General features: G+C 38.8%; 3 protein-coding genes across 9 annotated transcripts in view; 1 reads left to right on the top strand and 2 right to left on the bottom strand.

Annotated features, from left to right (window-relative positions):
- Positions 1 to 23,415, bottom strand: part of il7r (interleukin 7 receptor) — a 69,439-nt gene extending 46,024 nt beyond the window's left edge. The window contains exon 1 of the mRNA XM_057853436.1: positions 23,307 to 23,415. The gene's annotated coding sequence lies outside the window, so the exon portion shown is untranslated. The remainder of the gene's footprint in view (positions 1 to 23,306) is intronic.
- glb1l (galactosidase, beta 1-like) lies at positions 17,795 to 23,526 on the top strand. 3 transcript variants are annotated; one of them, XM_057853426.1, is made up of 16 exons: positions 17,795 to 18,017; positions 18,411 to 18,580; positions 18,669 to 18,819; positions 19,103 to 19,160; positions 19,229 to 19,323; positions 19,441 to 19,621; positions 19,686 to 19,744; positions 19,825 to 19,946; positions 20,039 to 20,079; positions 20,166 to 20,284; positions 20,367 to 20,441; positions 21,268 to 21,354; positions 21,441 to 21,554; positions 21,641 to 21,772; positions 21,855 to 22,073; positions 22,160 to 23,524. In XM_057853426.1, the coding sequence occupies exons 1-16, from the start codon at positions 17,943 to 17,945 to the stop codon at positions 22,361 to 22,363; spliced, it is 1,902 nt and encodes a 633-aa protein (XP_057709409.1). In that variant the 5' UTR covers positions 17,795 to 17,942; the 3' UTR covers positions 22,364 to 23,524. The 3 variants fall into 3 exon arrangements, with proteins under 3 accessions (XP_057709409.1, XP_057709412.1, XP_057709410.1); XM_057853429.1 differs by lacking the exon at positions 17,795 to 18,017 and having other exon boundaries at positions 18,435 to 18,580; positions 19,282 to 19,323; positions 22,160 to 23,526; XM_057853427.1 differs by lacking the exon at positions 17,795 to 18,017 and having other exon boundaries at positions 18,435 to 18,580; positions 19,103 to 19,175; positions 19,282 to 19,323; positions 22,160 to 23,526.
- ankzf1 (ankyrin repeat and zinc finger peptidyl tRNA hydrolase 1) overlaps positions 17,893 to 23,820 on the bottom strand; it is a 28,175-nt gene continuing 22,247 nt past the window's right edge. For 2 of the 5 annotated variants that reach the window (XM_057853422.1, XM_057853423.1), the window contains exon 16: positions 17,896 to 23,450. In XM_057853422.1, coding sequence (XP_057709405.1) covers positions 23,324 to 23,450 — 127 coding nt within the window. In that variant the 3' untranslated portion in view covers positions 17,896 to 23,323. Of the gene's footprint in view, positions 23,451 to 23,820 lie in introns of all 5 variants that reach the window. The other 3 variants (XM_057853424.1, XM_057853425.1, XM_057853421.1) reach the window with 3 other exon arrangements.

Genomic DNA, 23,820 nt, shown 5'->3' with positions numbered 1-23,820 from the left:
TCAGACGAAACATAAATCGAGCTGTTTGGCCACAATGCCCAGCAATATGTTTGGAGGAGAAAAGGTGAGGCCTTTAACCCCAAGTACACCATGCCTACCGTCAAGCACGGTGGTGGTAGTATTATGCTGTGGGGCTGTTTTGCTACCAATGGAACTGGTGCTTTACAGAGAGTAAATGGGATAATGAAGAAGGAGGATTACCTTCAAATTCTTCAAGATAACCTAACGTCATCAGCCCGAAGATTGGGTCTTGGGCGCAGTTGGGTGTTCCAACAGGACAATGACCCCAAACACACATCAAAAGTGGTAATGGAATGGCTAAATCAGGCTAGAATTAAGGTTTTCAAATGGCCTTCCCAAAGTCCTGACTTAAACCCCATTGAGAACTTGTGGACAATGCTGAAGAAACAAATCCATGTCAGAAAGCTATCAAATTTAACTGAACTGCACCAATTCTGTCAAGAGGAGTGGTCAAAGATTCAACCAGAAGCTTGCCAGAAGCTTGTGGATGGCTACCAAAAGCGCCTAATTGTAGTGAAAATGGCCAAGGAACATGTTACCAAATATTAGCGCTGCTGTATGTATATTTTTGACCCAGCAGATTTGATCGCTTGTTTCTGTTCACCCATAATAAAGTCATAAAAGAACCAAACTTCATGAATGTTTTTTGTGACAAAGAAGTATCTGTTCCAATCACTCTATCAGAGAAAAATCTGAGTTGTAGAAATAACTGGTACCTCAAGAGAGCCATGACATTATGTTCTTCACAAGTGTATGTAAACTTTTGACCATAAATGTACATTAACATTCGCAAGCATGTAAATCAAACGGCATATTCGTTTCACACGGCAATGTCATCATGTCTAAAAAACATCATGACATAAATCGCTTTATTTTCTTCTGCCAAATTAAAAAGACTGTTACTTTTCACTCGCATTCTTGTAAATTTCGCTATCCTGGTACTTACTCGTGCCAATAAAAGACAATGTTGAAATCTTCCACTACATGAATTCATGAGATTTTTTCCCAGTCACTCTAAAATCAATTTGCGTTGTTAAACAGCAACTACTACTTCCTGTACACAAAAGACCAATATTCTTTGGAATTGAAGCATGTGCAGATTGTTTCGAATGTGTTTACAAGGCTTTTTAAAACCAGGTTATTTCCAAAAACATGATTAAAGGGTTATTACTAAAGATGCACCGATACCAATACTAGTATCGGCAGGGGGCGCCGATCCGGCCCGAAATGGTGGTATCGGTATTGGCGAGTACCAACAAAGACGGCGCCGATACCATTTACCGGTCCATTATTATAACATTTGACCACAGCCTTTTTCTCCTCCTGGCGCTCACTACACTCTGTCTCTGTGTTGTGTGATGGCACGTGAACACCAAGCAGCTATCGCTATTGGCCTGCTCCAGAGGGGGGGCTAGTATTATACATGTTTTATTAATTTCACAAATTTAGCACTATTTTGGCCTTTGAGAGCGGAAGGTTTATTCAACTATTGTCTACTAGGGTTTAGTGTACTTTTTCCTATTTTGCAAAGGTAAGCAACAGCCTGACAAAGCCTTGATAGCAATGATTTCACATCCAATTATGTAGCTCTTTGGGGAAAAAAAAAAAAAAAAAAATTAAGAAAAAAAAAAATATATATATATAATCAGGGTGGTATCGGTATGGTATCGGTATCGGCTGATACTGCACAGCCAGGTATCGGTATCGGGGCCAAAAAATGGTATCGGTGCAACACTAGTTATTACCATATTTTTCAGACTATAAGTCGCAGTTTCGTTTTCATAGTTTGTTCGGGGTTGCGGCTTACACTCTGGAGCGACTTATGTGTGATGGGATTTAGTGATTTGGAGGGACTCTGATGGTTTGGTAAACTTGTTAACATGTTCTTTATGCTATAATAACTCTTAAAGAGAACCTCGGACTTAAAGACTTGTAAGCTCTAATAAGCCACAATTGTTCTCTTACTGAAATATGTTATAAGGAATTATAGGCTCTAATAAGCCACAATTGTTCTCTTTTACTGAAATAAGTTATAAGGAATAGTTACCGTATTTTTTGGACTATAAATCGCAGTTTTTTTCATAGTTTGACTGGGGGTGTGACTTATACTCTGGAGCGACTTATGTGTGAAATTATTAACACATTATTATATCATTTCACATGTTATTTTGGTGTTTTTTAGTGACACTGATGGTTTGGGAAACTTGTTAGCATGTTCTTCATGCTATAGTTATCTAAATAACTCTTAATAGCTATGTTACGTTAACATACCGGCCACATTCGCGTTTCGTTGTACATGCATCATGTAACATTATCATACTGTACACTTATTCAGTATGTTGTTCTCTATTGTATTTTTATTATAGACTGCCTTTAAAGATGACATATCTGTTCTATGTGTTGGATTTTATCTAGTAAATTTCACCAAAAATGGGACTTATACTCCGGTGCGACTTATATATGTTTTTTTCCTCTTCGTTGGGCATTATATGGCTGGTGCGACTTATAGTGAGGTGTGACTTATAGTCTGAAAAATACGGTATATTATTGCCTTTGATTTAAAAATCTATAATATTTAGTACATATTTTGACCTACGGAGGGCACCATGTTTTAAGCACGCAATGCACGCGAGGGGTGATGACACGGTTGAGCTGGACTGAAAGAATAGCTGTGCTAGCTAGCAAGCGAAGCTAGTAGATGACTGGCATGATTTTGTCACATTCTGCTGCCAGTCAAAATTGTTTTGTTACAGAACTGTGGGATGAGTTCCCAACGTCGTACCTGCATCCAATTCTAGCTTATCAGCAGTGTCATTAAAACAGTCCTAGGCAAGTTGCCGAGATATTGACTTGCTGCCATTTGACGGTTTGTATATACTTTCGTTTGAAGTTGTTCATTGCCTTGTTTTTTTTTTTTCCTTTGTCTGCCTCTCACCTCAGTTTTCTCTCGTTTTTGTTTTTTTTTTATTATTATCACAGACACATTTTTTGTCTCCCTTTTTTTGTGTGTGTGCAATAATCCCTTTTACGCAACCCCTATGTTATTCTTGTCAGCTTGCTTTCGCATTCGCAGACGCTAACAGATTTATTGGTTTTCATCTGAGGACTTGTTACTGCTTGCAGCTAATAGATAGGTAAATAATACACATACTGGTAACACTTTATAATAACTATCTATTTTACTAGTTAATAGATCATTAGTAAACTGTTGATAAATGATTTATTGTTGATTTGTGAAGTATTTGTTAACAGTTTGTTAAGCATTTACAGGGTGTTCCAATATGGTTGACCCCATTCTAAATGCCCATGCTAGTTGTTGGATCTTAATAGAACTATATACACTTTATGTTGAAGGTCATAAGTTTTATTGGTTAAATATACAAAGAAAAGTACAAATATTTGTTGGTTCTATGGCAGATTTTCATAAATGTGCAACATGAGCGCTGCCTGCAAAATGCCTTATCAAAATGCCTTTTCTTTTGAAGTGAACGGCATTTCAAAACCTGAAAAGATAGAAATGCCAATTGTTACACACAAAAATTTGAAACGTTTCTACACAAACTGTGTTTATGGTTAAGAGCACCCTGTAAATGCTTAACAAACTGTTAACAAATACTTCACAAATCAACAATAAATCATTTATCAACAGTTTACTAATGATCTATTAACTAGTAAAACGGATAATTATTATAAAGTGTTACCCACATACTATCGATGTAGAAAAAAATAACATGGTCTTGTGGTGTCGGTAATGTTACTAAATAGTGTGGTCTTGAACGCTGCCTGCATGGAGCGACAGTGCGGAGTGCGCAGCTGTCACTGGCACTAGACGAACACTACCGGTGTTCTGCAATTCCTTCCTATGCGGCGAGACGTCTAAACATGCGCACATCATGTTAAAAGCGGCGAGTACTTACTATTTGTGTTTTTATTGAGTGTTTTATTACCTTTTCATTTCATTTTGCATGTGTTTCCCTCTCATACTTATAAGCATTGTTTTCTTGTGGTAGCTTTAAAGCAGATTGTTGATCTGCTGAGCACATTAGTCACATAGCGAATTTTAACCACCCTTATTAATATTAAATAATATTATAATTATATGTTATATTATAAAATATTATTAAGTATTTCCTTAGGGCATTTTTAGTACGTTCTGCCTGTATGCATCTAAACAAAACAAGTTGAAAGCGCTCAATAGAACTTTGGGTGTCAAATTTCCCTCTTGTAGAACATTTTGCCAATGTAGCACATTTTGGCAAAAGACCGGTTTTGTCTACTCTCGTCTCATCCCGTCTTTCCTGTTCATTTTGCTTTTGCTGCTCGTTTTGTGAAATATCGACAGTGCTGTCCTGCTCATTAATGTTCCTCTTGGGTTCAAATATAAAGGGCTGAACAGATGACATGTTTATGTCGCTGGAGTTATACTCGAAAAGGCTGGCAGCGCCCCCCGTTGACGTCACTGCCCACAGTGCATAGTGGCGTCAACAGCAATGGTGACTTACTAGTTAAACAAACGATACAAATTTTATAAAAACATCAAGAGGGATTTTAATACGAAATTATAAATCATACTAAAATGTATATTCTAAGAACTACAAGTCTTTCTATCCGTGGTACCCTTTAATAGCTATGTTACATTAACATACCGCTACATTCTCTGTCCGTTGTTTATGAATCATGTGACGTTAGCATCCCATACACTTATTCAGCCTGTTTTTCTCGATTCTTTATTTTGATTGCCTTTCAAGATTACATGTCTGATATTGGTGTTGGATTTTATCAAATACATTTCCCCCCAAAATACAACTTATACTCCAGTGCGACTTATGTTTTTTTTCCTTTTGATTACGCATTTTTTGGCTGGTGCGAATTATTGTCCGAAAAACACGGTACTTGCATACACTTTCAACTGACACACTTTGATCTCTTCTCTCAAGTTTGAACCTAAGCTTTAATCTGGCACCACCATTGGTTGCCATTGGTCCGGCACTATAATACATGGGGCTGGGTAGACAGGGCTCAACCCTATAAACATGTTACAAAAATTGTTTGAAACGATCAAATCCTTTCATACTGTATGAGCCGTCGCGTGATAGGCCATAAAGATATCCAGTTGATATATTCATCTGTGTTTATGGACAGTACAACCCATTTGTCCTTTCTCTCCCCAATCTTGAGTTGCATATGAGGCAGTGGCGATGCAATGATCACTTTAAACAGGTCGTATGTATGCATGGAAGCTCACTAAACTATACTGCTGTGCACAGCTACTCTCTGCAGTACTCGTAAATGTGCAATGTGAGGCTGCACTGACGGTAATATTTACCACATTATTATGTGCCAGGAAAAGTGAGTGAGTGCCAGGGATTCATGGCCAAGTGTGTGTGTTTTGCTCATGTACCGGTGCTTTATTGCCACCTCTGGAACCTTGTAGGGTTAAATCAAAATTTGATGTCTTACAAGGACTTAGTCATTCGCATATATGAGGGTGAATCTCCATCAATTTATATGTAGTGGACAACTATTTTAGTATGTCTATTGAAAAAGCGAGAGTCATTTATTGTATAGATGCCCGAATGTAATTCCTAAATTGAACTTTTCGTTATAATTTTATGTTTGCTGGTGCTTTACTACAAAACCAACTAAATCAGCGGAATATTAGTCATTAGCAGGAATTTGCATTCTGTTCAAGCACGCAGCTCTGCCTCGTGTTGTGAATGTAAAATGCAGCACAAATGTATTCTTTCAGTGCCACTGAAGATGATGGACGTCCAAACGTGTGGCTTTTTTATCCTTCTAGTGTTAAGTTTAATTAATTTGTCACTATTAGACCATTTGAACTGGGAGGTCTGTTCAAATGGATTAGACGTTTACCCTGTAGTGCAAGCGCGACTGAGGTCAACAACTTCGAATGCGAATGACCAATCCACGGACACGCTCTAATGAGACTCAATACAAGCCATCATATTTTAAAAAGAGAAACACTGCAATGAGTGTTCACTTAGAACTATGTTGACTTTTTTGTAGTTGCAGTGGAATTATAGTCAGTCACACTCTGAAGTTTTTTACTAATTTGGTTGCCACTGGTGTGTGTCTAAAAAAGGTAACATCATAGTATACTATGACGCAGTAAAACCTCCAAGATAGCTGTGCATAAGAAATGTACCTTAAAAGCTCTCTTATTTTACACAACAGAAATTTTGGGAGAATTAGACGATCATACCGTGATTTTTAGTTTCTCTGTGCTGTTCAATAGTGCCACCTATTGGGTTTAAAATAAATGTCGATGGACCACGCTAACACAAATTGTCTACAAATACATACTTTATTACATATACAGCAGGGGTGCTCACAGTTTTTTGTTACAATATCTACTTTTCACTTAGTGTGGCTTATTTATCGCCAACTATGAATGAATTGAGACATCATACTGGCACACAAACTAAAAAATAATGAGGCGTATTGAAATAATACTGGCAATTTCCTGTTATGATAGCATGTCAATCAAAGGCAGACACAGATGTTTTCTCAGTAATGGTTTGTGACTGAATGATTGGTGTGAGGGTGGGCCTTTGCATCTTTATTTTAAGGGGTAAGGGGTGCGTCGGAGTGTCCTGCGGAGCTCTTCACGACTCCTCGGCGTGCACATTCTCAACGACCTCACGTTGCCAGTGTTCTTCCTCTCATTTTCCTCGCGAAGGTTTCGTAGCTGCTGCTCAGCCAAAGTCATCTCTTCTTCCATCTGGTCCATTTCTTCCTTTGCCCGACAAAGGTGATCCTTGACTTCCTCCTCATACTGGAACCTTTTGTTGACGATGACGTCCTCGATTCCCCGCCGGTCTCCGAATTTCTTCTCGAAAATGGTGTAGAATTCTTGAAGAGCTCCTGAGCCTGCTGCTTGGGGATGCGATCCAATGCGTACTTGTAGATGACGCGCACGCGCTCAAACTCCTTCTGCGTTTCCTCAAAGCGCGCGAAGGCCACAAAGAGGTTCTCGTCGATATGCTCCTCGCCGACGAACTCGGCGGCGCGCTCGAAGACCTTCCTGCTGTGCGCGATGTAGCCGTGCTTCTTCTCGAAGCGCGCGTACTTGATCCAGTTCTGACCTTGTCAAACATTTTCTGTAACTCTTCAAAACCTTTTCACACACTGTTGCTGGTATTTTGGCCCATTTCTCCATGCAGATCTCCTCTAGAGCAGTGATGTTTTGGGGCTGCCGTTTGGCAACACGGACTTTCAAGTCCCTCCGCAGATTTTCTGTGGGGTTGAGACCTGGAGACTGGCTATGCCACTCCAGGACCTTGAAATGCTTCTTTCGAAGCCACTCCTTTGTTGCCCTGGCTGTGTGTTTGGGATCACTGTCATGCTGAAAGACCCAGCCACGTCTCATCTTCAATGCCCTTGCTGATGAAAGGAGATTTTCACTCAAAATTTCTTGATACTTGGTCCCATTCATTCTTTCCTTTACACAGATCAGTCGTCCTGGTCCCTTTGCAGAAAAACAGCCCCAAAGCATGATGTTTCCACCCCCATGCTTCACATTGGGTATGGTGCAATTCAGTATTCTTTTTCCTCCAGACAAGAGAACCTGTGTTTCTACCAAAAAGTTCTATTTTGGTTTGATCTGACCATAACACATTCTCCCAGTCCTCTTCTGGATCATCCAAATGCTCTCTAGCGAACCGCAGACGGGCCTGGACGTGTACTGTCTTCAGCAGGGGGATACGTCTGGCAGTGCAGGAACTGAGTCCCTGGCGGCGCATTGTGTTACTGATAGTAGCCTTTGTTACTGTGGTCCCAGCTCTCTGTAGGTCATTCACTAGGTCCCCCCGTGTGGTTCTGGGATTTTTGCTCCCCGTTCTTGTTATCATTTTGACGCCACGGGGTGAGGAGGGAGTTGAAAGTCCGTGTTGCCCAACGACAGCCCCAAAGCATCATTGCTCTAGAGGAGATCTGCATGGCAGAATGGGCCAAAACACCAGCAACAGTGTGTGAAAAGCTTGTGAAGAGTTACAGAAAATGTTTGGCCTCCGTTATTGCCAACAAAGGGTACATAACAAAGTATTGAGATGAACTTTTGGTATAGACCAAATACTTATTTTCCACCATGATTTGCAAATAAATTCTTTAAAAATCAAACAATGTGATTTTCTGTTTTTTTTCCCCACATTGTCTCTCATGGTTGAGGTTTACCCATGTTGACAATTACAGGCCTCTCTAATATTTTCAAGTGGGAGAGCTTGCACAATTAGTGGTTGACTAAATACTTATTTGCCCCACTGTATATATATATTTTTTTTTACAAACTTAGCAATGAATTTTTTTTTTACGCTCATTAATTTACATAAACATTAGTAACACTCAAATTCTTTATTTAAGCACAAATAAACATGTAAATAACAATAATTAATCACACATGAACACTGAGCTCAAATACTGATAGTAGGCCTAAACGATATTGGAAAAAACTATCATTGCGATTTTTGGGGAGTTTGCGATATTATATTGCGATATTAAAACGACAAAATTTGAACCAAATAACTTGAATAGCTCCGTTAGGAACAGCTGTACTGTTGACGAAGAGAAACAGTTTGGTCGCGCTGCCGAGCAGGAGGGAGAGTGAGACACTGTAGTGCTGTATGAGCATGAAGCAGAAAAATATGAATGTATGTTGTTTTTAAATTCTGATGCTCTGAAAAATGGCGCCATCGGCCCTAATTTTTGTAACGCAGTTTAATCCAGGATCTGCACACTTGCTGCGTTCATGAAGTAAAACAAAAGTTTAAATGTTGAAAAAAAGAAAAAAAAATTGCACGTACTGCGATGTGACTATTCCGCATGCGCACATTGCGATAGCGATGTTCAAACGATATATTGTGCAGGCTTAATTGATAGAATTTACTAGTGCAAAAAAATGGAATGTAAATAGTCACAGTGGCGGACTTGACAATTTTGGGGCCTAAGGCGAACATATCCAGGGGCCCTCTTCATGGGTCAGGGGTTAAAAAGGTGAGAAGGGTGTGGTGGAAATATGTTCTGGTACACTAGGGCTGTCCCAAACGACAATTTTTCTCCTGATTAGTCAGCTGACTAGTTTTACGATTAATCAACTAATCTAATAATTTTCTTTTTTTTTTTTACTAATTTAGCAATGAAATTTTTGTTGACGCGTATTAATTCACAAAACTATTTTGGAACACTTAAATTCTTTATTAAAGTACAAACAATCATGTAAATAACAATAATCACAAATAAACAATGAGGTTAAATGCTGATAGCATTTACTAGTGCAAAAGAATGGAAAGTAAACAGATTCAGAACACTGACTTTGCCTTTCCAACATTATTCAAAACAATTCTTTAAAAAAATTCAAGCAATATTATTATAGTATACTACTTGTACTATATATAATAGTAGTATAATAATTATAATAATTATTCATTGCCAATCATATTTGTCATGAGTGTCATTTGAAAGCTATTCTTAGTGTAGAATCTGTATTATGTAGTATTTATTAAAAATATTATAATATTAATTCTGAAGTATGTGGGATTAACTCCAGAAATCATTATTTATATGACGAACATGACGTGCTTTTGCTGTTAACCAGCTGTTGAGTGTTATTGTATGACTGATTGGAACTGTACTACATTGTTTTGCCACAGGGTGTGCTGTCGTGTATTTTATGTTCGGTGTGAAGAAGAGGAAAGTTAAAAGAGGCATTAGAGGCCTGTTCTCAACTTCTCCCTCACTGTACTTTGGCTCTCATGGAGAGCACGTTTGCTCATGTGTTCGAAATAAATTATAGCCGACATGCAAAGTAGCAAGTGAGCTGTAAAAATAGCGAGCTTAGTGGCGTGAAAACCGCGGGAGAGCTAAGTGAAGCTAAAGAACAGGTAAGCGATGCTAAACGGCGCTAAATGAAGCTAAGCGACTGATACTCAGTCCGTCGTCGTGGAACAGTCCATTGTAGTGCGTGTGTGGGGGGAGAGATAATATAAATGCAGCATTCAAATGGCTGTCTTTTTTGTTTTGTTATTCGTTTGTTTGGTATGCTGACATAATTATACATGATGAATAGTTGGGGGTGCTGCTGGCTCCGGTGGCCCAAGCCATTGCTCGTTGGGGCAAGGGCAGCTGGTTGGGGGCCCCCTACTGGTTGGGGGCCTAAGGCGATCGTCTACTTAGCCTGAATAGTAGATCCACCTACGTAAATAGATTCAGAACACAGACTTCGCCTTTCCAACATTATTTAAAAAATTTTTATGACTTAAAAAATGTCTAGCATTATTATTATAGTATACTAAATAGTATTATAATTATTATATTAATTGCCAATCATAATTTTCAAAAAGGGTGTCATTTTAAAGTTATTCTTAGTGTAAAATCTGAATTCTGTAGTATTATAGTATATACATGTTATGGTATTAATTCTGATGTATGTGGGATTAACTCCAGAAATGGTTATTCATGACAAACGTGATGTGCCTTTATTTTGAAATGTTCACCGGAGGTACGTTCGCTAAACCGCTAGAAACTTTACACTCCGCAAAAAGCACTTTTCGTCAATGCTTGTGGTGTCACTAATAGATTTTGTTTTGTCATTTTTTTCGTTTGCAAATGCTGTTAACCAGCGATTTTTCATGTTTGAAGTGTCACCTTTCAACCGCAAATTTGTGTTTTGGAAAACACTATGTTTTATAGCAGGCTAACTTGTCTTTTTTCCCCATTAGTCTCAGTGTAGCAATGCTAACGTTTACAGTGTTTAATATAGATGTTTCCTTATTTTTTATGTGTGAACTGTAATTCTACGGCATGTTGTTGACCAATAAACATCTGGATACAACAACTGGAGTCTCATATGTCATTTACACGCACCCACAAATGTATGCACGCACGCAGTGATAAAATGCAGCTGTTAAAATTACCGCCCTCATTTTTATTTACCTTGCGATAAATGGATTTATAGCATATCGCGACAGGCTTAGCAACTTCAATAAAACATGTCATTAGTTAGTTAGATGGATTTACGCCCCCCCTAAAAATTTTCTCCTCGGATCTACACAATTCACGTAGGTCACCCTTTTTTTACTTCAAAACGGCGAATTTCGCCGAAAGGTGAGTGATTTTCATGCCTGTCTTTAAATAAGTTTTGGACCTGATTGTTTAAATCCAGAACTAAATATTTAATTTATATCTTAAATTTATATCCTATATCCTAAATGCTAAATCTGGAAACGGTTGGAACTAAATATTTAGCTTAATATGCAAATTCACATGACCGGAGACCGGAAGTAACAAAATAAAATCTGGTGGAACAGCTCAGACTGTCTGTTTACGTTGCTTAAAAATGAACAAAACCAACTCAACGGTGGCAGTCTGCTATTGGACATGAGTCATTGTGATAATAACAATATATAAATACATATTTAGGAGAAACTATTTAAAGAGTATTTTGTGTGCTCCAGCTTTTATTTTGTTACTTCCGGTCTCCAGTCATGTGAATTTGCATATTAAGCTAAATATTTAGTTCCGACCGTTTCCTGATTTAACATTTAGGATATAGGACATACGTTTAAGATTTAAGATAAATATTTAGTTCTGGATTTAAATGATCAGGTCCAAACCTTCTTATTTAAAAATAAATATTTAAGTTGCTAAATAATGTTGTAAACGTGAAAAAAAAAAAGTGTCTCTAAAAATTTCACACCATTTTAAACACTGTGTGGCGCTAAATGTGAGAAAATGTTGTCGTAATTTTGAGCATGTGCTGCTTTACAGACGGCGCCCCATATCCCTTTGCCTCTTTATTTTAATGTCTACTCTCACTCTGCTTGAGTTATTTTCAGTCATCGTATGCAAGTGCCTAGCTTTCATTACAGAGTAAATACACTAATTTGTACACAAACATGCACTAGTCAATGTCATAATCTTATGACATAGCCTTTTTAAGAGATTCTTTTTCAAAATTTGTCCAGGAAATTTCCATATGGTCAAGGAAAACGAGAGAAGAGGGTGAACGGTAGGCTCTAAAAGTTAATCCTGATTTTCTTTTTTTTTTGTTAAAAGATAAGGCTTGCTGCAGAACTTGAGAACTAATGACAGAAGCTGCAACCATTTTTTAAATCCAATCGCTGATAGTAAAACATATGATGAAATGCAGCTGTAATAAAGGTGAAACGCAAACGCATATAAATTGAATTTTTTGTCAATGCTGGGCGCTTTTCACAGTAATAAATTGAGGGGATTCCAATGAAAGACAGTAAACTAGAAAGTTGGCATACAGTGGGGAGAACAAGTATTTGATACACTGCCGATTTTGCTGGTTTTCCCACTTGCAAAGAATGTAGAGGTCTGTAATTTGTATCATAAGTTCTCTTCAACTGTGAGGGACGGAATCTAATATTAAAAAAAAAAAAAAAAAACAGAAAATCACGTTTTATGATTTTTAAATAATAAATTTGCATTTAATTGCATGAAATAAGTATTTGACACATCACAAAAATCGAACTTAATATTTGGTACAGAAACCTTTGTTTGCTATTACAGATACCAAACGTTTCCTGTAGTCCTTGACAAGGTTTGCACACACTGCAGAGGGGATTTTGGACCACTCCTCCATGCAGATCTTCTCCAGAGCCTTCAGGTATCGGGGCTGCTGCCGGGCAACACAAACTTTCAGCTCCCTACATAGATTTTCTATCGGGTTCAGATCTGGTGACTGACTAGGCCACTCCAGGACCTTAAGATGCTTCTTACGGAGCCACTCTTTAGTTGCCTTGGCTGTGTGCTTTGGGTCGTTGTCATGCTGGAAGACCCAGCCACGACCCATCTTCAGGGCTCTCACTGAAGGAAGGAGGTTTTCAGCCAAGATCTAGCGATACATAGCCCCATCCATCCTCCCCTAAATACGGTGCAGTTGTCCTGTACCCTTGGCAGAGAAGCAGCCCCCAAAAAAGGATGTTTCCTCCTCCATGTTTCACAGTTGGGATGGTGTTCTTGGGGTTGTACTCATCCTTCTTTTTCCTCCAAATATGACGAGCCGAGTTTAGACCAAAAAATTCAATTTTGGTCTCATCCGACCACATGACCTTCTCCCATTGCTCCTCTGGATCATCCAGATGGTCAGTGGCAAACTTCAGACATGTCTGGACATGCAATGGCTTCAGCCACGGGACCTTGCGTGCCCTGTAGGATTTTAATCCATGACGGCTTAATGTGTTTCCGATGGTTTTCTTCGAGACTGTGGTTCCAGCTCTCTTCAGGTCATTGACCAGGTCCTGCCATGTACTTCTGGGCTGATCCCTCACCTTCCTCATGATCAGTGATGCCCCACGAGGTGAGATCTTGCATGGAGCCCCAGAACGAGGCAGATTGACCGTCAACTTTAACTTCTTCCATTTTCTAATAATCGCTCCAACAGTTGTTACCTTCTCACCAAGCTGCTTGCTTATTTTCCTGTAGCCCATCCCAGCCTTGTGCAGGTCTATTATTTTATCCCTGATGTCCTTACACAGCTCTTTGGTCTTGGCCATTGTGGAGAGGTTGGAGTTTGTTTGTTTGAGCATGCATGTGAACAGGTGTCTTTTATACAGGTAACAAGTTCAAGCAGGTGCAGTTACTTCCGGTAATGAGTGGAGAACAGGAGGGGTTCTTAAAAAAGAACTAAGAGCCGAAATATTTACTAGTTTGTAATGTATCAAATACTTATTTCATGTAGTTAAATACAACTTTATTATTTAAAAATGATACAATGTGATTTTCTGGATTTTTGTATTAGATTCCGTCCCTCACAGTTGAAGAGAACTTATGATACAAATTACAGACCTCTACATGGCTTGCAAGTGGGAAAACCAGCTAAATCGGCAGTGTATCAAATACTTGTTCTCGCCACTGTACCTAGTATTGACAGACTGATGCTTTACTACTACTTTCTATATTACTTTTATGTGATTTCCCCCATGGATGTATTCTCATACAGTATGTCTTCACATTACACCAATGCTGAGGGAAAAAATACTGCACTAGTATCACTCTGAACCGTCACAAAGAGGCAGATGTGTCTTCCAAATCCAGTCTATTTATTGATAAGCAGCCGAAATGGTCCAGGCATGCAAAGGATGTCGCTTCCCTCATTGATTGCCAATGACAGTTATGAATTATGTCATCTTTTTCATTGATCAGCAATGAGAGCGTGTAAGAACTGATGTTGTCGATATTGATTAACCATAGTAACAGCAGGGGTGAAAGTGGGCCAGAACGGTCAGGAACGCAGTTCCGGTATAAGATTCAGGGCCTGAACGCAGTTCCGGTATAGGTTTCAGAGCCTGAATGCTGTTCCGGTACCCGGTGCTTTGATTCCAAAATATGACGGCAACTGTCAAAACGCTATGTAAAAAAAAAAAAAAAAAAAGAAAACAGTCCACCAACATCAGATTTACATACACAAGTGTTAACAACATGCATAATAAAGTGCTTGTGTAGTGTAATCTGTTTCCACCGATATTTATTATTTATTTCATTCCACGGACGGAATGGAAGCTTCCCCAGCTGCTGCAGTTATTTGAGTCTGATGATGATGAGTCACGTCAATGTGCGAATGCACGCAGCAAAGCGAAACGCCTGGACTCATTTATCCGTTCAATTGGCTGACTTATTGACATGTGATCAGCAGAGATAGTTAGCTCTGATTGATACAAATGTGCATGTTTTCTGGAACAGCAAAAAAAAAAAAAAAAAGTTTGTTAAATTGATGCGACAAAAAAAGGGCAATGCAACAGAAAATGGATCAAATCTTTCAGAGCAGTGAAAGAGTTGAGGAGGCTTATTTATCATATTTAGTTTTATTTGCTCTGATTGTGATGTTCAGTACATCTTAGCTGTCAATGTGCACTTTGGATTTATATTTGTTCATTTATGTTAGGCTACGTATTAATTTCCTTATAATTTAAAAAAAGTCAATGTGCGATCTTCAAAATATATTCCATTTCACTCTGCAAGATATGTCATTTGTACTTATTTTTCTGAATGTATGTTACTTATATCTTGATTATTAAAAAAAAGAAAAAAAAAGAAAGCAAAAGTAAATCTTTACATTAACTACAATTTTAATATACATCCTATGTTCTTAAGTAGTTCAAATTGAAATTTGGCATTTAGTATGTGAGGAAATGAGGGAAAATAAAAATTAGGAGATGGAGGTTGGGGTTATTGCTGTTTTTGTTAACTTTTATTTTGCAAATCATTGAAAAAAATACAATTTTGAATGAAAATCAGTTTTTAGATGTGTTATAGAAATAACTGTGCCAAAACAGTTTTCTTTGCATTTCAGTAGTTTTAGGAGGTTTGACCCACCCAAAAAATGAAAATATATAAATAAACAAAATTTCTGGCTCCGTGGTGACCTTCACGTCGGGGAGTTCCGGCAAGAAATTCTAGCCACTTTCACCCCTGAGTAACAGTATGTGGCAAAAATATATCGCAGATTTATGGTGACCTGAGTGCTGCCCGCCATGTTAGAGGACAATGTGGTACGACTCTGTGGAGGCAATATCTAAATTAAGACTTGCCTTTATTGTAAACTAAGAAAAACGATAACAAACAAAGCACCAAACCCATAGTTGCTGGACCCTTTTAAAATTATATATATATATTAGGGCTGTCAAAATTATCGCGTTAACGGGCGGTAATTAATTTTAATTAATCACGATAAAATATTTAACGCAATTAACGCACATGCCCTGCTCAAACAGATTAAAATGACAGAACAGTGCAATGTCCACTTGTTACTTGTGTTTTTTGGAGTTTTGTTGCCCTCTGCTGGCACTTCGGTGCAACTGATTTTATGGGCTTCAGCACTCATGAGCATTGTGTAATTATTGACATCAACAATGGCGGGCTACTAGTTTATTTTTTGATTGAAAATTTTACAAATTTTATCAAAACGAAAACATTAAGAGGGGTTTTAATATAAAATTTCTAAAACTTGTACTAACATTTATCTTTTAAGAACTACAAGTCTTTATATCCATGGATCGCTTTAACAGAATGTTAATAATGTTAATGCAATCTTGTTGATTTATTGTTATAATAAACAAATACAGTACTTATGTACTGCACAGTGCCCTCCATAATTATTAGATTTATAATGATTATGTGTTTTTTAGCTTCCAATATATTTTTTTTCTAAATAATATGGGACCTTAATGGAAAAAAAGAGAAAAATCCAACCTTCAATACAAGTGCATTTACTCAGTGGGGGAAAAATCCCACATAAAGAAATAATTATTTGAAATCAAATAATGTGTGTCACAATTATTAGCACCCCTGGTGTTAATACTTTGTACAACCCCCTTTTGCCAACAAAACAGCACCTAATCTTCTCCTATAATGTTTCACAAGATGGCAAAAGACAGAAAGAGGGATCTTCAGCCATTCCTCTTTGCAGAATCTCTCTAAATCATCCAGAGACCTGGGTCCTCTCCTCTGTGCTCGCCTCTTCAGCTCATCCCACAGGTTTTCAATGGGGTTGAGGTCTGGGGACTGAGATGGCCATGGGAGGAGCTTGATTTTGTGTCTGGTGAACCATTTCTGTGTAGATTTGGCCATATGTTTAGGGTCATTGTCTTGCTGAAAGACCCAGTGACGACCCATCTTTAGCTTTCGGGCAGAGGGCAACAGATTTTGATATAAAATGTCCTGCTATTTCAAAGCATTCATGATGCCATGCACCCTAACAAGGTTCCCAGGGCCTTTGGAAGCAAAACAGCCCCACAGCATCAATGACCCACCCCCATACTTCACAGTGGGTATGAGATGCTTTTCAGTATGCGCATCTTTCGTGGCACGCCAGACCCACTTAGAGTGTTTGTTGCTGACCAAAGCATACGGTCCCAGTTGAAGCCCCAATACCGCTTGGCGAACTCCAGACGTTTGCGTTTATGATTGTGAGTGAGGAAAGGTTTTCTCCGTGCATGCCTCCCAAACAGCTTGTTGGCGTGTAGTCAGACATAAATATATGAGGTCTGTATTGCAGTTTAACAAAATTACTGAAATGGTATCTAAATATATAAAATTAGCACAGTAGGGCATACTTTAGTGTTCAAGAGACCAAATTGGAATTTTAGAAAGAACAGATGGGCCAGGTCTAAATGGATGAGATTTGGGGGGGGGGAAATATTTATATATACTATGAAGGAAAAATAAAGTAGCTCATCTTAATAGTGACGGTTAAGAACAAAACATTCTTAAATGGCCGGTAGTACTGAAATCGGAAACACTTGCGATGCCGAGAAGTAGATTAGTCACACTCCTTGACTCATGGCATTTCATCGTTTCAGTCACTAGCTTTACTGGAGCGCCATCTTGTGCCACTAATGGATATTACATTTACTTTTGCACATAAACGATGGTAAATATTGTTTTAATGATGAATAAAACAAATTAATTCGATCAATTTAGCAAAGGAGAAAGTTGTAGTGCATTTTGAATGGATTAACATGATTTAAAAAAATCTAACAAATTGTGCAGCCTAGTTGTTCGAGTTCACAAGTATGAGCTGAATGAACAGAAAATGGATTAGTTCCCCCCCCCCCCCCCCCCCCCACTGTTATACGCGAGAGAGAATTCCGTTTGAAGCAATTTTAACAGTAAAACGTTTTGTATGTATTCAAAAAACGTCGCGTTTAGCCATACCACATCTAATATGGCGGATGCTTTGACGTACTACTTAACGACAGTCTGCTGTAGGGTACGGAAGACGCCCACCGTCTACGTACAGTACGTCACATGATGGCGCATGGACATGCTCGATAACAACAAACTAGAACGTTCGTACTTTTTAAATGTCCAAGTGCTCGAAACACAGACGATAATGTTTAACACTCTAGCAATTGACATGTTTAAGCTTTTGATTGCGTGAAATGCTGAGTGGCATGGAAATGTACGCGAGTGTCTTCTTTTTCGTAACAGTGTGCGGTGTGTGCTCTGCCCATGGGGTAAGATTGCAAATATAACGTGTACTTTTTTTTTTTTTTTTTTTTAAATAAGTACCTACAGTACCCATTCAGTTACGTCAACAATTTTCATCATTTGGTTGTATAGACACATATAACAATGATGGAATTTACCAATTTCTTTCTCATTAGGCTGCATTAAATAATATGCCTCTACAAAGCTAACCTTGCACTTTTTGGTTGACAATATTACACTGATCAGTTATCGCACGATTATTGTGAAGTTGTTGGTTTTAGATATATATGTATTTTAATGCAGAGCTGGGAAATATGATCTGACAATGCATAGTTTCCAAATAACTTAGAATTAACTAACACCGCCCTAAGCTGTAATGCCGTGAAGTCTATTTTTCAGAACACATTTTTTACTTGCAGGAGTCATCTGACAGATCCTTCTCAATAGACTACAAAAACAGTTGTTTCCTGAAAGATGGTCATCCCTTTCAATACATCTCAGGCAGCATCCACTACTCCCGAATCCCACGCTTTTACTGGAAGGATCGGTTGTTAAAGATGTACATGACAGGGCTCAACACCATCCAAATGTAATCCTGAAGATACAAAAACAACAAAGAGGACAAAGTCTGAACAGTTGGTGTGTTTTTTTTTTTTTTTTTATCTCTCCTAATGCAGATATGTTCCTTGGAACTTCCACGAGACAGTGGAGGGGGTCCACAACTTTACAGGGGACCGAGATTTGGAGCATTTCTTGGATTTGGCCAATCAGACAGGCCTTTTGGTTATCTTGCGCCCAGGCCCGTACATCTGTGCCGAATGGGAGATGGTGAGAAATCTGTTTTTGCATTATAAACATCCATAACTTGGTTAACTCTTTGACTGCCATAACATCAATTGACAACCAATCAATTTGAACTGGGCGAAAACATCATCATTGGCAGTGAGTGAACAAGTTCATGATGGATTAATCTGAATACAATCGTGAATAATCAATGATTCTGATGGAATCAGATGAACCAATGCCAAAATATTGCAGCTTCTTCATTTTACATGCAAGATCCATCCTTATGATGTCCATTAACTTGAATTTGGATGGATTTGTCTTAAAGGGTGGACTGCCGGCTTGGTTGCTCCAAAAAAACATTATACTACGCTCATCTGACACAGGTACACCATAGAAATGTGAGGGAATACAAGTTTTGCTTTCCTCCTTCAAATGATTTTTTGTTTTCTAGATTATTTACTGGCAGTCACTAACTGGTTCGCTGTTCTCCTTCCTAAAATGAAGCGCTGGTTATATGTTAATGGAGGAAACATCATTAGCGTCCAGGTAAAGGAATAACTATTTACTTCACAGTGGAACATCCAAATCCATTTTGCTGGTTGTTTCCATTTTCAGGTTGAAAACGAGTATGGAAGCTATTTTGCTGGTTGTTTCCATTTTCAGGTTGAAAACGAGTATGGAAGCTACTTTGCTTGTGACTACAACTACATGCGTCACCTGCGAGCTCTGCTGCAAGGTCATCTGGGCAAAGACACTGTTCTGTTCACCACTGATGGCAACACGGACAAGGAAATGACATGCGGGACCCTGGACGGATTATATGCCACTGTGGATTTTGGCACAGGTTGACATTTGCAGAAAAGTATTAATACAGAGTGACAAAAAATCCCATTATTTGTTTTTGACAGGTGACAACATAACTGAAGCCTTTAATAGGCAAAGGAAGTTTGAACCGCAAGGTCCTTTGGTGAGTTATGAAATGGAGTTATGCTCTCAGTATTTATTGACGTGTAAAAAATATGAAAAGTGTTGTTTGTCCATTTGCAGGTCAATTCGGAGTATTACACTGGCTGGTTGGACCACTGGGGAGATGAGCATGCCATGGTTGATACAAAGAGGGTCAGCAGAGGGTTAGCAGAGATGCTAAGCATGGGGGCTAACGTTAACATGTATGTAGCAACGAGCACTCAGGTCTTGTTGGGGGTTTTCTTTCATTTCAAACTATGGAGTTCCAGTTAGGTAAATACTTTTTCCCCTTCAGGTACATGTTTGAAGGTGGGACCAACTTTGGCTACTGGAATGGTGCGGTTAAAAATCACACTCATAATGACGGCATTTAAAATCACGTTCGTTTCTTTGTGTGATATATTGTAAAATTTCATCCAAAGGTGCCGACCACGACAACAGGTTCCGTCCTGTGGTTACTAGTTATGACTATGACGCTCCACTATCAGAAGCGGGTGATCCCACAGAAAAGTTAATAGCAATCAGAGAAGTCATTAAAATGGTATTACCGATTGGCACGCCAATTACTACATTTTGCAAAGTCCATTTTGTAGTCTTTGAAATCCTTTTTTTGGTCTCTGCAGTTTAAAGCCATTCCTTTCGGACCCATGCCACCTGCTACTCCCAAATTTGCCTATGGGTTAGCAATGTTAAAAAAGGTACATTTTTATATCTCTTCCAAGCATTTTGTCATTTGCGAGAGCACTCGTGTTGTAATTTGTTGGAAGCCATTCTGATATAGACGATTTTGTAAATGATCTTTGCTTCTTGGAGGTTTCCATGTTCATACTTGAATGCAGTAGCGTCAAATGTACGGGCCGCGGGCCAGAAGCAGCTTGACAGCCATGTTACAGCTTATTTGTACCATACAAACAAAATGACATGCTTTTATTTTGACATTGGTGCCGTAAGACCGTAGATTTGTGATTTGTGTGATCAAGTGCGTGTACTACTGCAATTGTTACATTCGTTCTTTTGCCCTCTGCCAGTCAAAATGGATTGGAAATCTAGCACCGTCAATGGCAGTCAATGAGTTAACAAGTGACCCAAAAATGCCCTGAAACTAGGAAGGAAGTGACACTATTTCAAGAGGAAGTAACCTGAAAATGTCCTAAAATTAACAGGAAGCAGCCCAGAAATGGCCGAAAAATCAACAAGAAATGATTCAAAATTTACAGGAAATGACTCGTTAGTATCTTAAAATCACCTGGAAGTGACATTAAATTAATTAACTGCCTGATATTGACATTGATAGACGTCCAATTGACTCATACTCAGACTGGTTATGAATAGTCACCTTCGAGTGCCATTGTCGATGCTCAACGTGCAATCCATTTTGACAGATGGACGAATGAATCCCATTGAGCTGATTTGGCCAAAAATAAACTAGCCCAGCCTACATGAGATCTATTTGCCATGAATGTGACCTATGAACCAAAGTGAGTTTGACACCCCTGCTTCAATGCAATCATTTTCCTACCCTAGGTTGGCAACATCAGCAGTCTATTGGACATCCTGTCTGTCGGACCTGTTCAGTCCAAGTACCCTTTGACTTTTGAGAAGCTCAATCAGGTGAGGTCATAAAGTGAACCCTCTTAAAACAGAGAAGTCCCCATGTTACTATTTTGTCTTTAAGCTAACATGTCTATTGTGTTCAGTTCTATGGATACATGCTGTATCAGACCACATTGCCCCATGACCTTGCAGAACCCACGCCACTCATCTCTCCCTTGAATGGAGTTCATGACCGCGCATATGTGTCCGTCAATGGGGTAAATTTTCACCATGAATGTAACTCATTGATGGAAAAAGACACCCAAATAATTAGTCACATTTTGGTCAAAATATATGTGAACAGGTTTTCCAGGGTGTCTTGGAGAGAGACACAGTACTAGCGATAAATGTGACTGGACGGCAGGGAGACATTGTGGACATTCTTGTGGAGAATATGGGCAGAGTTAACTTTGGGAGCCATATCAATGACTACAAGGCAAGACAATCATGCAATACATTACATTAATACGAGTTTCCTCCAGAGTACATGAGCAAAGCCATATTTGTGACCATTCCAGGGTCTTGTTGGCAACTTAATCCTGGGCCAAGATGTTCTAACCAATTGGAAAATGTACCCTTTGGATATTGATGGCGTAGTTACTGCTGGGTGGCCTCACATTTTTAACCTCCACGACAGAACAAATGAACCATCAATTGGACCGGCTTTGTACATGGGAACATTGCAGCCCAGTGGTGTGGCGTGGGACACATTTCTCAAGTTAAATGACTGGACAAAGGTAGTCCAAGATTATTTTTAATGTGAAATCATTTCAGGCATTTTACACATCTTGTTGCACTTTTTTTTGTCTCTCCACACTTTTAGGGTCAAGTGTGGATCAATGGTGTTAATCTGGGGCGATACTGGCCAGCCAGAGGCCCGCAGCAGACCCTTTATGTTCCCGGACCGCTACTCAGCACCACCCTGCCCAACAATATTACAGTGCTAGAACTGGAAGGTGCGCCAGCACATTTAAGGGTGCTCTTCATGGACCGGCCTCTCCTCAAAGCAGCCATCCACAATTTGTGACACTCCAGTCAGAAACAATCATTTGCAGCCCATCCTTTTGGTATCAGCATGAAAGATTTTATTATTTTTAACTTGTTTGGCATGTGCATACAACGATCAGGGCCACAGTAAATAAAACAGAATAATGTGCAAAGGTTGAATCGAGGCAGTCGGGACTGGATTTTTTCTTTTTTTCCTCAAAAATGTTTGCGAAAAAGAAATCAGTTAAGCAATCATTACATTAGGAAAATTATTTGTGATTTTTGATGGATAAAAGCCATAGGCAGAGGCTTCATAATTGAAGTCTATGCATAGGTCTAATTTAAGGTAAATAATTGTTACCTTATAAGAATAAAATAGCATTTTTTTCCTCAGAGAAGTCCCAAGTATGACGTAATCGTTTGAAACTTATTATTGTAATTTTTTAAAATATTATTTTGATATATATTTTTATGAATAAAAGTGATTAATAAAAAGACATTGTGTTGATGCACCCCAGTAACACTCTAAAGTTGACCCCAGCCCCTATGATATTTAACTAATTGTCTGCCATTGTAAACTGGGATAACTAGCTGTGAATACCCATAAGTGATCACTGCCACCCTCCCAGTCAAAATGGATTGGACGTTAAGCACGGTTAATGGCAGCCAATGAGTTAACTCAATGGGGAACAAGACAAAACATTTTTATTATCATAATGCGATTTTATTCTTAACGTGCATTTAGTTTCGTATAAAACTCCTTTTCCTTATTGTTGTACCATTTTCTGCTTTATTGTGTAGCCCTGACACTTCTTTATGACATTGTACCTGACAGTCCAACATTGATGCAATGACTATTTTTATGATTTTATCCCCTGAGGGCAAAACTGAATCTTATGTATTTTTACAATACAGATCCTGTTTGATCTTTGATCAAACTTTATAATTTGAAAGCCTGAAAAGGACAACCATATTAAAGGTACCTTCCTTTTCGAGTCTGTTAGCTCTTTTCTGCTGGCGCATTAGCTTTGCGATGTTCTTGCACACAGCGAGGTGTGCAGAAAGAGAAATCCAAGTACCGGAAAGGGATCTTTCCAAGCAGAGACTCTCCACACTGCCAGCATCTCCTGATATTAATCATGCAACAACAGAAAGGGGAAAAAAATGGGAGTTAGATGAACATTTTCTGACACTATGGCTACGTTCATACTACAGGTCTTAATGCACGAATCCGATTTTTTGTCATATCCGTTTTTTTGGCGTGCCCGTTCAGACTGCTTTTATCCATTGAGACCGTTCAAGTATCACGCATGCGCACTAATTCGCAGTCCGACACGCGCTAAGCAAGAAGACCCGCATGCGCACAAGCATCAAAACAAATGGCACACGTCATCCGTCATTCCAGGGATATCATGTTTTGCTTTTCAAAAGGAGGACACAAATAACATAAATAATCCCCGTTTAGGCTTATATTCAAAGTTTATATGGATCGATAGC

This window comes from Corythoichthys intestinalis, chromosome 12, assembly GCF_030265065.1.
Source record: "Corythoichthys intestinalis isolate RoL2023-P3 chromosome 12, ASM3026506v1, whole genome shotgun sequence".
Classification (NCBI taxonomy): domain Eukaryota; kingdom Metazoa; phylum Chordata; class Actinopteri; order Syngnathiformes; family Syngnathidae; genus Corythoichthys; species Corythoichthys intestinalis.
The sequence above is the reverse complement of the archived record's forward strand: the minus strand, read 5'-3'. Positions and strand labels throughout refer to the sequence as shown.

Excerpts from the sequence above, each read along its gene's own strand:
- glb1l (XM_057853426.1), top strand. The coding sequence starts at position 17,943 with ATGCTGAGTGGCATGGAAATGTACGCGAGTGTCTTCTTTTTCGTAACA. Across the intron at positions 19,947-20,038 it reads ATGGGGGCTAACGTTAACAT|GTACATGTTTGAAGGTGGGA; the intron begins GTATGTAGCAAC and ends TTTCCCCTTCAG. Across the intron at positions 22,074-22,159 it reads AGTTAAATGACTGGACAAAG|GGTCAAGTGTGGATCAATGG; the intron begins GTAGTCCAAGAT and ends CCACACTTTTAG.